This window comes from Lepeophtheirus salmonis, chromosome 1 (assembly GCF_016086655.4).
Source record: "Lepeophtheirus salmonis chromosome 1, UVic_Lsal_1.4, whole genome shotgun sequence".
Lineage (NCBI taxonomy): Eukaryota > Metazoa > Arthropoda > Copepoda > Siphonostomatoida > Caligidae > Lepeophtheirus > Lepeophtheirus salmonis.
In genome coordinates this window covers 53,676,496-53,691,117 of record NC_052131.2, presented here as the reverse complement: position 1 = coordinate 53,691,117, position 14,622 = coordinate 53,676,496, and the positions used below count along the sequence as shown (strand labels likewise).

At 31.8% G+C, this 14,622-nt stretch overlaps 1 protein-coding gene across 1 annotated transcript; it reads left to right on the top strand.

The window, feature by feature from the left end:
• Window positions 1-13,030: 13,030 nt before the first annotated feature.
• Window positions 13,031-14,141, top strand: LOC121132045 (protein obstructor-E). The gene has a single exon (XM_040727487.2). The coding sequence runs from the start codon at window positions 13,164-13,166 to the stop codon at window positions 13,929-13,931; it is 768 nt and encodes a 255-aa protein (XP_040583421.1). The 5' UTR covers window positions 13,031-13,163; the 3' UTR covers window positions 13,932-14,141.
• Window positions 14,142-14,622: the final 481 nt, after the last annotated feature.

The window sequence follows — 14,622 nt, the reverse complement described above, 5'->3', positions numbered from 1 at the left end:
TGTTGTCAAGGGGTTGGCATCTGGGATGTAGGGGGTCCAAAAGTGCCGAACAAGAGTTCAAAAGATCTCAAAATGCTCATTCAAAAAAGTCTTGCACCGGAGGAGATAGGTTTCTTTCATTGTTGGTGCTGAAAGTAGCCTCACCTCCAACTTTTTTTGATAGATCTCTTGACATTCTTGTGTGGAACCCCTGGTCTCTTACATGGGCACTTGTGGATTTGAGGGGATTGGTCTGGGGGGTTTTCTTTAACTCTTCCAGATCCAGTTTTGACTTTTTTACAGAACCTTTATTCCTCTTCAACGTTTCTAACTTTCTAACGGCGTAAACGGGGGTCCTGGAGACGCCCAACTTCTTCGAGTCTTCTGTTGGGGGTTTTCCAGCGCCAAAAGTGCGCAAAATGAAATTTGTCGATCACATACAAGGGTCATTTTCTCAACTTGAACGTAAGCCAACGAGTTCAGGTTTGTTTTTGTAAATAATTGTTAATGCTTTAATATATTCGAATATGAATTAATTTCAATCAATCAACTTTAATTTATTATTGAATTAGTGAGTGTTTAGATTTCAATGGACCACCTAGTTATAGGGACATTATTTGTGATCTTGGGTGCCTCCAAGTGGGGACGGAAGGCTGCACACAAATATTTGCAGCTGTAAGGATTCGACTGACTGGCCTACTGCTTTGAAGACAATCCTTGATTCCGAACTCCTTATCTAAGCGCTGGCGAACACAGTAAATCTTGTGGCGGTTGACCCTTAATATGCCTGAAAATGGCTGAGCAGTTATGGCAAGTGCGGTTCGAAATTGCAATCTCTAACCTTTTTGTTTCAATCTTTGTTCAGAAGACATTTGCTTGAAATATCTCCATTGAAAGATAACAACGACAGATTTTCATAAATGCACCCAATTTTATGATTGAAACTCTTAATGAGGTCTTGCATGACTTATACGAGGGTGGAATTGAAAGTTTCTGACCTCAATGTGAAGATGTCAACACTCATAAATAAGATCTATTTACATATATATAACATTTGTTAACAGTTACTCGCCAAAGTGTCAGCCATTTTGGTTGCGCAATTGTTATGTAACAGTCGTTTGAGTGAGTTGACAAAATCGAGTATCCAGCTGTCATTAAATATTTTTTTTTTTAAGTGTTACCTTTCAAACAATAGCAGACATATAAAGGCTTATTGGGTTAAAATTTGTTGCATCAAAGACAGTCCAACTCGCAGTAATTGAGCCCAAAACAAAAAAGTGTCTCGTGAACAATTATTTGTAGAGAAAAAACGCCTAATACTATTTGCACGGGCACAGAGATGGGAGCATTATTGGGATAATTGTATAAATGTACATACATATATATAAAAAGGGTCACTGGGTGCACTGTATATAGTTCTCTTTGATAGATTTCACATACATATATTCATCTCAGAAATAACAGTGTAGTCGTATAAATGAACTATTGTAGGAGTGTACATAAAGCATCGAATATGTGTACAGGTTCCACTATATATAGTGCTCCCTGATGGATTTAACATGCATATTTTTGATCTAAGAAAAGACAATGTACTCGTATTAATGTAAAAAATCGAACATGTGTACAGGGTGCACTACGTATAGTGATCCCTTATGTATATCATAAACATATTTTTATCTCAGCCATAACAATGTAGTCGTATTAATGAACTACTTTCATCGAATCAAAAAACATCAAATGTGTATACAATGTAAAGGTGAAAATCCAGTGTGGAATGGGCATTTAAAAAAAAAAGAAACCGAAAATCAACATGCTAACCCTCACAATTTAAATAATGTTTTGGAGGAGAGAAAGAATATGCTCATGACGTCGCATTAGATCAGTTTTAATCAGCTGGGACAATAGAGGAAGGAAAAAAGAATATAAAATAGGACATTTGCTAGAATTACTCGGATTTTAATCCCCAATTCTACTCTAAGTCCAATAAGTACTCACAATTATAACTCCACGACCAATCGTCAGGGTTACGCTCCGTCTTTTATGAGCCCACACGAACGTTCAATCAGGTTTTGAATATATTTGGAAAAGGATTTTCACTTTGTGCTTTATACTACCATTAACGGGCCAGCTAAAGAACACACCGGATTTACATGTATAATACAGAGTGTCCTGCGTATAGTGCTCCCTGATTTAAATAATTTAAGCTTCAGATATATAAATTAATAATGTAGTCGTATTAATGAAATATTACTGGCGTGTGTATGTATACAAAGATCATTGTTTTTGTTGATGGTATCTTATGTATATCATAATTCATTTCAGTATTTGTTCAAAGTTGAATTAAATATACACAGTGGTATGTCACAATGAATTTGGTTTGTTTTTACTAGAGGAAACTCTAAACACTAAAGTATTCATCAGTCATTCAATCATATTGCTTACAATTAAATTGCTTCACGATAATAGTAGACACAACAATTTTGCCTGACAAGGATAATATATACTACTCAATGATAACCCTCCAACAATTTTGTCCGCAACCTTTTGGCCACAATCATTTTACCCAGCACCAATATTTCGCACCAATTCAACATGAATTAAATATTTAGTCCAATGATAGTTGTTGGTTAAAAATCTTTTGCAATCCCAAAAATAATATTAAGTTCCTTTGATCTTTCTACAAGTTGTAGATTTACTGAAAGAGTTGGGATCATTAAAGTATATTTTAAGTTTTAATTATTATTTTTGTCTTTATCGTGATGTTTTTCACACGAACAAAAATTACCTGTTTTCAAGGCTCCTTATCATTCTCTATATATTTCTCCCCATCTCTTGATCTTTGAAAATCAATTAAGATTTAGTTTATATCTGTTGGTATTTTACTTTTCAAAGGAATTTGTGTGAGAGTGGAATGGAAGGAAATTACAAAGGGTCGTTAATGGAGTGATAAAATATGATCTTGACCCTTAATTATCTGCTTCTTCATCCCTATGCACAAAATATTTTAAAGTAGAACCCCGGAACTTGAGCGCCTTAGTACTCGACGTATTCAGAGTTTAATTTTAGGGAGAGTTTGACATTTATAGTATCGGGGTCAAGACATACAAATTTGAACTAGGACCTGCGTTTCCTTAGTCACACAAAAATTTACAGAGTATTTTATGGTCAGCTTTAGATGTTTCTGCTTCTTTTTATCTGATCAGTGTTCTGAACGTTGATTGGTTGAATTAGCTCTTGTTAACAGGGCTGTGGAGTCCCTACATAAAATGCCGATGTATTTTGATTGTCACCGACTCCAACTCCAAAATACCATTTTTAAATATTATATTTATAGAGTATAAAAGTGATATTGGGTCATTTGAGTCTGGAGACTATAAATATAGATTTAATTTATAAGTATAGGTAGTGATTAGTAATGTGTAGTAAATAATTGTGCCAGGTATAAAGAATTTTTTTCGAATCTGTATATATTTAAAAGGTAGATTGTGTGTGTGTAGATGTCCATTATACGTTCCCACACTATTGAACCTAGGAGGCTGAAATTTTGCATGGGTAACTCTTTTGAGCTTGGAGAGGCTAAGACGGCTTATGCAATACCCAAAATCCAAAAAACATTTTTTGCAGCTCATGGAGACTAGATACGGGTTTGAGTTATTTATCAAAAAGAGATTGGAGTTTCAAACAACAACTATACGAATAACTACGTTTTCTTAAATTTATTCAAAATCAAAAAAGTTATGGCAAAAAAAAAAAAAAAAAAATGGGTGAAAATTGCAATTTCGTTTATTTTAGGTGCAAAAAAATGAACTTTCAATGGAATATGGGATTAGTAAATGGAATAAAGTTTGTAGAAATTTGTCTGGAGACTCGTTTGTAAATAAATTTGCCGAATAAAAATTGATGTTTAACTGAAATATCTTCCATTTTCGGAATAATTTTTCCATTTTTTCATCAAACGTCAATTTTCAGTTTTTAAGAAAAAATGCCACAAGACAATGCTTTTTGCACAAAAAAAAAATGCTGATGCAACATCTTGTTGGTAGAAAAACTAATATATTGGGTATTTTTTCTTTGCGCGTGTCCATCTTTGAGGCGTGCTCAAACAAACCTGAGTCGAACAATCAGAAAACTGCCACCAAAGTTTTTTAGTACAATATCTTATCTTTCTTACTTATTTCAGAACTTATGACGTAGATAAATTCTTAATCTTTCACCCAGACTAAAAAAATGTAATAAGTTGCTTTGTTTAATTACACCATTTGCTGGAAAAGAAGTCACCTCAAGATATACTTAAAAACTACAAATGAATTGTTTTGGAGTAAGTAAAAGCTATAATGGATTGACATTAATTAATTTTTATAGTATTTCTTTAAAAAATTTTATCAATCGGTTGATGCGATCTACATAAATTTTTAACCGATATTAGTTCCTTCAATCTTTATTACTACGCAATGTGAAAGTCCCTTGTCATAATTTATGACCTCTTTTTTTTTTCTTCAATAATTCTCACTTTTAGCTGTAGCTAATAAACTAATTATACAATTCAACTGTAGGGAATTTAAAAGTAACATCTTTTCAACAATACTGTACTCTGTAATTTTTGAAAATTTCATTCTCTTGTTGTTTAAGAAAGTTATTTTATTGAAATATAAAATTAGATGACAAATTTTGATGTAGATTAATACAATAGGAAAAAAAGTGAAGATATTTCCATGATAAATGGGCCAAACCTTCCTTTATATTGCAGCTAGAGACATGATTTTCCCTATTAGAATGTTTATTTTGAAAGGAAAATATTGAATTTCAAATTTTTAGGTACATACGTACATCTAATTTAAACCGAGCGTACTTATAGGTACTACGCGAAATACACATTATTAAAGCCATCTATTGGAAAAATATTAGATTTCTTCTTACTACGCTTTTTTTTTTTTTTTTTTTTGAATTCTTGACACTAGAATTCCATGTATACAATCAATCAAAATTTAAAAAAAAAAACTCATGACTACCCCAACTACTACGTCTAACCTAATTGATCACAATTTAAAATTCGCGGTCAACCTTTGAAAAAACAAACAAACAATCAATTCTAATCATCATAAATAATCCCTTCCTAAGCGTAAAACTCTACCTATAATTGTTCATACAGGTAACGATCGTTTATTTTATTTTCATCCACTTACCCTATTTTCTTCTTTAATTAATTTTTAATGTCCCATATTAGGGATAGGACGATTAATCGAAATCGGAGAATTTGGTGTTTTTTCTGAAATAGGGATCGCCATCAGGAAAATAATGTTTGATTTGTCGGCCTCCCAAACAAATTATGGAATTTTTACTATTTACTAGAAAATTTAATATTTCAATTTTTTTTTTTTTTTCAAAAATTTAATTTTTGTTTGTTTTAACTACGTATTTTTTAAATTTTACATCAAAAAATGTAATATTTGAATTTCTTTTTAAAAAAATTTATGTTAGAAATTAAATTTTTGATTGTTTTTTTTTTTTTGAGAACAGCTGGTAATTTTTGAAATAGAAAAAAATTAATATTTGAAATTTTTTTACAAAGAAGCATTTTCTTGTGAAATACTATTGATTTTTTGAAAAAAATTATATTTTTGGTGAATAGTTGCGGATTTTTGGAAAAAAGAAAAAAAAATTTTAAATTTTTCAAAATAATATTTTGAAGTTATTTTTTAAAAAATTTCAAAAAAAAATCGAAAAAGAAAGCCCTCCCCCTAAAATTAATCCTGTGGTCGGCCCTAATGGCAAAATAGTTTTTTTAAACTATTATTTAAAAAATAAAAGAATCCGAATCAGCATCTCTAATTTTTACTAGAATCGCATATAAATTGGCATCGGGATTTTTTTGGAATTGTCGCATCACTACTCCATATTTGAGAGATCATATTATTACTACAGACATTATAAAGTTTTTGACATAGAAAAGTCCCATTTATTTTGTCTATAATATATAAAAATCCATTATTGATCGGGAATGACTATTCAATATTCCAAAATACAAACAATTATTGTATAAAATACCAGTTAATTTAAAAATAAAATGATTTTGTGTACCTTGGACTCGAAAGAGACTCTCTACAATTATAGGCTGGAGTAAGTTCCCAAATCGAGGGATACAACGTGAATGAAATCTATTCTTTCCACTTGACAGAGTTGGAAGTATGGATAACGGAAAATAATCTCGAGATTTTTGTTCTCATCTGATGAGGCAGGTTTTTCTTTCTATTTTCTACTTATACTTTGGTGAATGTAGAAATAATTTTTGTTATAATTTATTACAAAATTGATCACGTTCCTGACACCTTGCGGTTAATAACAGACCTAGTAGAAAGAAATCAATAGATGGCTTTATTAATATGTATCTCGTTTTGGATAAGTGCGATCGGTTTACGCTAAAAAAAACAACTTATTAGACAGTTTTGTGATTGTTTTACTCAGTATTGCTTGAGCGGTCGTCAAATATGGACACGTGCAAAGAGAGTATACGCAATATTTTCCAGTTTATCTATGGACAAAGAGAAAACGTTAGCCAGGGGATTGAAAATGTGAATAGTGCAACAACATAGCTGTCCTTCTTTGATGCGTGCTCAAACAAACCTGAGTCAAACAATCACAAATGACTTTAGATTATAGTCTTATCATTCTAACGGTAAAAGGTGACTTCGTATAACACATATTCGTATAAGGCCAATTCGTATAAAACATTTTCGTATAAAAACAATTTTGTATAAAACTATTTTGTTTAAACTTTATGAATTATCAATTTATACCCCAAATTTTGCGTGTGTTTTAGAGTACAGGCAATACTTAAGTAAATAATAAGAGCCCCTTAACCCCCCTCCAATTGTACCCCGAATGTTAGGGGTGTTTTCGGGTACCACTGGGCCCCAAAACAGGATGAAACCCACCGCTGATACTTGAAGAAACTACTAAGAGCCCCTTACAACCCTCCAATCGTACCCCGAATGTTGAAGATGTTTTCGGGTACCACCAGGTCCCAAAACGGCATGCAATCCGCCATTGATATTTGAAGAAACTACTAAGAGCCCCTCACTATCCCTCAATTGTACTCCAAATGTTGGGGGTGTTTTAGGGTACCCCCAGGTCCCAAAACAGGATGCAACCCAACACTGATACTTGAAGAAACCCTTCACTAGCCCCTAATTGTTCCCTGAACATATAGTAGATTATAATTTTAAGCCCATAAGCACCCCAAAACACCACCAAACATTCGGGGTGCAATTAAGGGGGTTCTGAGGGGCTCTTAATTGTTTTTTTAAGTATGTGCTGTAAGTTCCATCCCGTTTTGGTACCCGGCAGTACCCGAAAACACCCCTGACATTCGGTGTACAATTGGGAGGATTGTGAAGGTCTCTTAGAAATCACTTTAGTATCGCCGGTACCCGAAAACACTCCAACATTCGGACTACAAAATGACAATTCATAAAGTCTATTAAAGTTTCCTCATAAATTTATACAAAATGGTTTTATACGAAATTGTTTTTATACGATCTGTCCTCATACGAAAATGTTTTATAAGAATTATCCTTATACGAAGTTGCCGTACAACCTTTCTAACACCATCTAGCATAAACAGATCCCATATATAAAACCAAAGATGCAGATTACTAAAAGCAAAAAATTCATGGAATAGTTGTTAAATTCCAAGAATTCTGTTAGGTATTATTTATTATACCTTTTCTAAGTGTTGGGTATATATTTACTGATTAAATCTTGCCAATTTGTAAACAATGATTCTATAATTTGATTATATATTTATTTATTACCAATTGATTGCATCAAATATTCGCCATAAAATTGTACAAAATAAAAATATGGAGAAGTGAAAACGGCTTTTAAATTTTTCTAATTTTGGAGTCCTCACCCTGTAGTAATCATAAGCGCAATTTAGCTTTCATTGCATCGGTGAAGACCAAAGTCGACGAAGACTCCACCACGAGTATCTGGAGGCACGTCAAAGAGCTCAAGGTAGACAAAAAGACCATTAGGACTGCCGTTCACAATGACTTTAGTATAAAGTCCTTCCTCCGGGTCCCCAACCATCTCCTCACCACAATTTTGGAGTAGAAGAACCTCATCATATGCAAAAAGCTCATCAACTACCTCAAAGCGCTAAATTGCGCTTATGGTTATGCCCACCACATCTCAATATCCATCCTTCAATTTCCTTGACAAGGTGGACGCGGCGAGGGATATTTATTGATGCAATCAATTGGTAATTCAATCATTTTCTACACTTTTAATTCAGTGTTATGAATATTTTAACTAATTACCAGGTTTTCAATCATCTCTTGAATGAACTTCTGACTGGAGTTCATTTAAGAGGTCCAGGGCGTATTCAGAACCAAGTATCCGACCTATTCATGGTCTTCGGAGTGTTTGGATAGGACGGGAGAAAGATGCCACCGTATATTTTTAAGCCTTGAGAGACTGTAACCACTTAGTCCTACTACAATATGCTGAGGAACACGATCTTGCTTTTGCTCCAAACCAAATACCCCAATGGGGCCTATGTGTAATATCATGACGGCGCAGAGGCCCACACGACCTAACATAAATAAGTCTATTACAGCCCTTTACAACCAACAAGAATCAAAACATCTGCAGCAAAAGTAGGGTCCACTTCTAGCCTGCCTCCATGTGGCCCTCCGCCAGCCCTGATCTGAACGTTATGGACTTTGTAGTATGGGCGTTTTGGAGAAGAATGTCTACTATATCTCTCATCCAAATCTGGATCCGCTGCCATCCGTGGCTGCCATCGTCAAGAGTCTTCTCAAGGCTGTTACTGGCTGTGAACGAGGATATATTAAATAAGAAAGGCAATGAGTGTGCAAACTTTTACGGGCCAGTGTCAGTGGCTATAAATACCTTTGGCATCTCCATCTGGACTACCTACAACATTAAGAAGTATATAACATCCATATACAGCCAATAAAAGCCATACTTCTGCATAAAAATATGGCTTACATCTAGCTTGCCGTAATGTGTCCATCCTCTAGTCTTGACATCAACCCCTGGACTTTGCAGTATGGATTGTCAGAAGAATATCTACCGCACCTCTCATGCTAGTTTGGATTCGCTCCCAGCTGCGATTTTGACAGTGTGGTACGCCATGGACACGACCTTCATCAACAAGAGCTGTCAATATGTTTGCCGGTGTATCCAGTCTATTATTGCTTGTAAAGAAGGAGATATCGAATAAAAAATATAGTTAAATATAGTATTTAAACATCACTTTTTATTTTGAGGATATTATTATGATGTGTAGACTTTTAAAGTTCTTATTTTATCAATCTTAGCAAAAAAAAATAGGTACTTATTTTTAGATATACAATCTACAATAACCAAATATTATTTTGTTACTTTTTAAGCCCTCAAGATTTGCAATCTTGACTCTAAAGGTCAAAAACGAGTTACAGTATACTGTTTGTTTCTTTTGGAGGATTCATGTGGTTTATTTTGCAATGAAATATATATTTTTTGAAATATAAATAGTTTGATTGAATAAGAAAAACCATATTCCTTTGTGCTCTTAATTTAATTCTTTCATCCATTCATGGGTAGAAGATTGAAATTTTATGATGTCTGCCACTAAATGAATTAAAGTTTTAAGTCCAGTTTTAAAGGTATATATATATTTTTGGTTCAAGATCACCTTGAACCGTTGAATAAATTAATTCATTAAAACAAAAATCTTTTTCTTTCTTGAAACTTGGGATATAACAAAAAGAGAGTGATTTTTTGCTGTATAGAAAGAACTAATATCTATTTGGTAAATTGAATATCTGATATTACAAGGTATAAAATACACACTGAAAGTATTCCATCATGTTTTGCCAGTAAAATAATGAAATTAAAGTATAGTTTATGTTTCAAATAAGTGATAAATTAAATTATTATTATATTAGTTTATCTCCGTGCCTGGGAATTAAATGTTTATTTTTTCACAATTCAGCCAGGATTATAATTGTATTGTGAATATAAATATCCTACATTTCTATAACTAAAATATTTTAATAAGTCATCAGGGGTGTCTTTTGTAGGATTATATATTTTTGTAGGTGGTGGGGGCTTGGTTTTTTTAAAAAAATAAATCGGAAAATTCAAATTTTTTGGAAAAAAATTTCTTTAAAAAATTTCAAATATTAAACTTTTGAAAAAATTCAATAATTGAGTATGAAATATAAAATTATTTTTCAAAAAATTTCCAAAAATCTAAAGTTATTCTCAAAAAACTAAATATTTTGGAACAAAATTCAAAAATAAATTTTCAAATATTATATTTTTTCCAAAAAAAAATTCAAAAATCTGCAACTATACACAGAAAATTTACATTTTTTGTTTTAAATTGCAACTATACAAAAAATTCAAAGCTTTTTTCAAAAAATTAAATTTTTTGGAACAAAATTCAAAAATTAATTTTCAAATATTTAATTTTTTCCAAAATCAAAATTAAAAAATCTACAACTTTACCCAAAAAATTAAGTATTTTGTTTTTAAATTTCAAAAATCCATAGCTGTTCTCAAAAAAATAAAATTTTTGGTACAAAATTCAGAAATTACATTTCAAATATACATTTTTTTGAAAACAAAACAAAACAATTATTTAATTTTTCAATAGAAATTTCAAAAAGTGATAGCTATGAACAGAAAATAATTTTTTTTGGAAAAAAAATTAAAAATGAAATTTCAAATATAATTTTTTTTATTAAAAAGTTTATTATGGGGTGCGTTTGGAGTGGAGGGTGGTAACAGTTTGAGCAACAAATGTCCGGAAACATTTTCTCTCTCCCAGAAAGGCGTGGCTCTTAGGGGTGCAACGATACGGGCTCCGTCTTGAGTGAAATAAAACGTTGTCCCCCAACTTTTATCCGGGAGAAAGTAGCACTTTCTTATCCAGAAGTTCGATGTAAGCATCTGCATTGAGCCTCTACTTCCTCTCCACAAAAATGGAAGGGCAGACTTCGCATATGCTGGCCACAACGTGCAAGACCAAGTTTAATTTTCTGTGAATAGCTTTGGGTTTTTGAAAAAAAATTACATCTGTAATTTTTTTTTGTGAATAACTGTGGAACAAAGCTAAGAATAGAATTTCCCGATGAGATGAGCCAGGGTTGTCACTATAACGAGACGCGAACATTAGAGCACGAATTCTAGGAGTGCAAAAGAATAGAGGAAGCAGCCGGAGTCCTTGCAGAGGGTATTCTCCAAAATATTGGGAAAGCAACAACGCAGCACGAACTACTATACGGCTTCTTGTCGGACAGCCAAAATGTTGCCTTGAGGAGAGTGTCAAAAGCAGTGCAAAGTTTCAGACGATGGTGGCGAAGAGGGCATCCCTGGGATGCCATATCTTAAAAAATGAGGTATAAGTCGCAGTGGGTGAATCTAATTTTAAAGAAGTCCTTTGCCGGGGAAAGTACTGTGTGTGTTTATTAGTCACTATTGTGATATGATATTGTATATTTATAGAATTAATTTTTACTAATTAATTTCTCGGAACATTTCTAGAGATCGACAAAACCTTGACTCTATGAATTGTATTATCAAATATGGTATTATTCCTAGTGTTTTTATTTTGTTTTAACAGAATTTAATTATTTTGTTTTAACAGAATTTAATTATTTTGTTTTAACAGAATTTAATTATTTTGTTTTAACAGAATTTAATTATTTTATTTTTTGTTTTAACAGAATTTAATTATTTTGTTTTAACAGAATTTAATTATTTTATGTCTCTAGTATATCCTGAATTATCCTGATATTCGTGTGAAAAAACAAAACAAAAAAACTGTGGATTTATAATTTTTTTCGAAGGAAATAATTTTTTTTGTGAAAAGCTGTGTTTTCAAACTTTTTTTCGAAAAAATCTTTTTCGTAATTCTTTTCCTGATTATTTTTACATTTTATTTTTTTTACAAAAAATGTATATTTTTGTAGATAGATGTATATTTTTTCAAAAAAGTTACATTTTTTGTAAATAGTGTTGATGTTTGAATTTTTTTTTCTTAAAAAATTTTTTTTTTGAAAAAAAATGTATTTAATTTTTTTTTATAGCAAAAATTTACTATTTGAAAATTCATTTTTGATTTTTTTTTTCAAAAAAATTAAATAGTTGAAATTCTTTTCCAGATAATTAAAAAAAAATTTTTTTTTGAATAGTGGTGAATATATAAAATATTTTTTGAGAAAATTTAATACTCGAAATTTCATTTTTTGGATTATTTTACAAAAAATTTAATAATTGAAATATCGTTTTGTAATTTTTTCCAGTTAATTCATCCTTTGAATTTTTTTCCCCAAAAATTATCATTTTTTGTGAATAGTGTTGGATGTTTGAATTTTTTCGAAAAAAATGATTTTTTTATAAATAGAAAAAATTAACTATTTTAAATTTCTTTTTCGAATTTTTTTTCAAAAAGTTTGAATATTGTTTTTGAAATTTATTTCCAGATAATTCAAATTTCTTTACAAACAATTTAAATTTTTTGAAGATACTTGTAAATTTATGAATTGTTTGTCACAAAAATTCCATTTTTTTGTGAAAAGTTGTGGATGTTTGAAATATTTTTTCAAAAAATGTAATATTTGAGATATCATTATAGATTTTTTTCTTTCCAAAAAAATAACATTTTGTTAAGAGCTGTGAGTTTTTGAAATTTTTCTCGAAATTGTTTATTTTTTGGTTTTTTTTATAGAAAAAAAAAAAAATCCAAAAACAAAGGCCCCCAATATATTCATGTGAACACGCTCCTGATAAAGTCCATAATTGAACAATAATGGGGCATTTAAATATTTAGGACGTAAAACAATATATTAAGAATTTATCATTTTCTAGATTTTTGTTCAAGATTGTTTTTGTGTTGACATAGGGAGTATTGTATGAAGTGTGGTTCAAACCTCCCACTTTTTCACCTTGAAAATATTGTTCTTACCTACTAGAAGACCATAGAAGAAGGAGATTCTTCTATGTATTAAAGTAAACAATACGCTCAAAAAATCATTCACAAATTGACGCCGGCGTACATGTGTAACCCTGAGCACGGTTTTTGTTATTATTATTGTTATAGGTACATTTCTTTTTATCGTTCTAACTTTGTAAATTTATTGTGATCGAATCAGTCAGTCAAGAAAGTCATAATGAAGAGTTACTTTGGATTATATTTACTATACCTTACAACATCTCTTGTTTTAGGACAAGAGTTCCAATGCCCTGAAACCAACGGCATATTCGCTGACTCGGAACAATGCGATCTCTATTATGTTTGTGAGAAGGGCGTCTCATTTAGAAGGCTATGTGATGACGGTCTTCTCTTTGACGACTCAATTCGTAACAGAGAAAAGTGTGTTCTTCCTCATAACGTAGACTGTGGAGATCGTGAATTCGTTCAAGAGCCTGCTGAAGGGATTGATGAAGGATGTGAGCGTGCCAATGGAATCTTTGATGTGATAGATCCCTCCGTCTGTGACAAGTTTATCTCTTGTTCCAATGGAACTTCTCATGAGTTGCCTTGCACCAATCCTCTTGTTTTCGACAGTGTTATCGGCTCATGTGTTCGAAAGGAAAATCGATCTCCTGAAGCAAAGAGCTGTGAAGAATTTCCTGGTGCTTTAGTAGAAATCGAGGGATTCACTTGTCCCGGAAAAGAAGTCATTGGTCCTCAGAATCTCATTCAACAGCATCCAGTATATCCTCATCCATCAGACTGCCAATTCTTCTTCACTTGCTACTTTGGAAAGGACCCACACAAGTTCGGTTGTCCTCATGGAGAAGTTTTCGATGCCAGCAGTCTCACTTGTAAGGAACCTGTTGAAGTACCTGAATGTGCTTGTTGGTATGGCTGTGGCGAGGATTCCTCCTGTAGTGAGGAAGAATGCAATCCAGATTGTTCTTGTGCAAAGAAATAAATCAAAAAAATGTCAATATTAATTGCACCTGTTATATTACATCATATTTATGCTCTTAATTCTACGTCCAGCTTGTAGTTTTAATCGTATATCTATCATATTGATATCCAATGCTGCCGTATCATATACCTATATGTATAATTTTTACTTATTTTTCAAAACCAAAGCCAATTTGAAATATAAGATATTTTATTATTTGACTCGATACAACATTGATTTTAGTTTATTTAATTACATTGCTCGGAGTTGTTTTAATCATATGAAAGATCCTTGTAGTTTAATAATATAAAAGACAACTAACTACGCTTGTAATCCCCAACTTCTTACTATGAGAGTAGCAATGGGATACTTTCATGACTTTATCTTCAGCATGAAGTCAACATTTAATTAATTACATTGATAAAAAATATTTGAAAAGGTCAAACAAAGTCCTAGCAAAGATTCATCATTAATAGTTAGTTTGTCAATACAAAAAAAAAAAAAAAAAAAATAGGCCAAAATCCCATCAAAAAGTGAGGAATCCCTAATTGATTATTTTTCTAGCGGTAGTACCCAGCTTTGAGTATTTATACGACGCCGAACAGACACACATTGCTTTAATAATATAGTATATAAAATACATATAATTAAGAGGAAAAAATTAATTACTTTTGTCAACTTGATATTGGATAAAAACTGATTTGAGGGGTAG

What these genes read in the sequence shown, in the direction of transcription:
- LOC121132045 (XM_040727487.2), top strand. Translation starts at nt 13,164, where the DNA reads ATGAAGAGTTACTTTGGATTATATTTACTATACCTTACAACATCTCTT.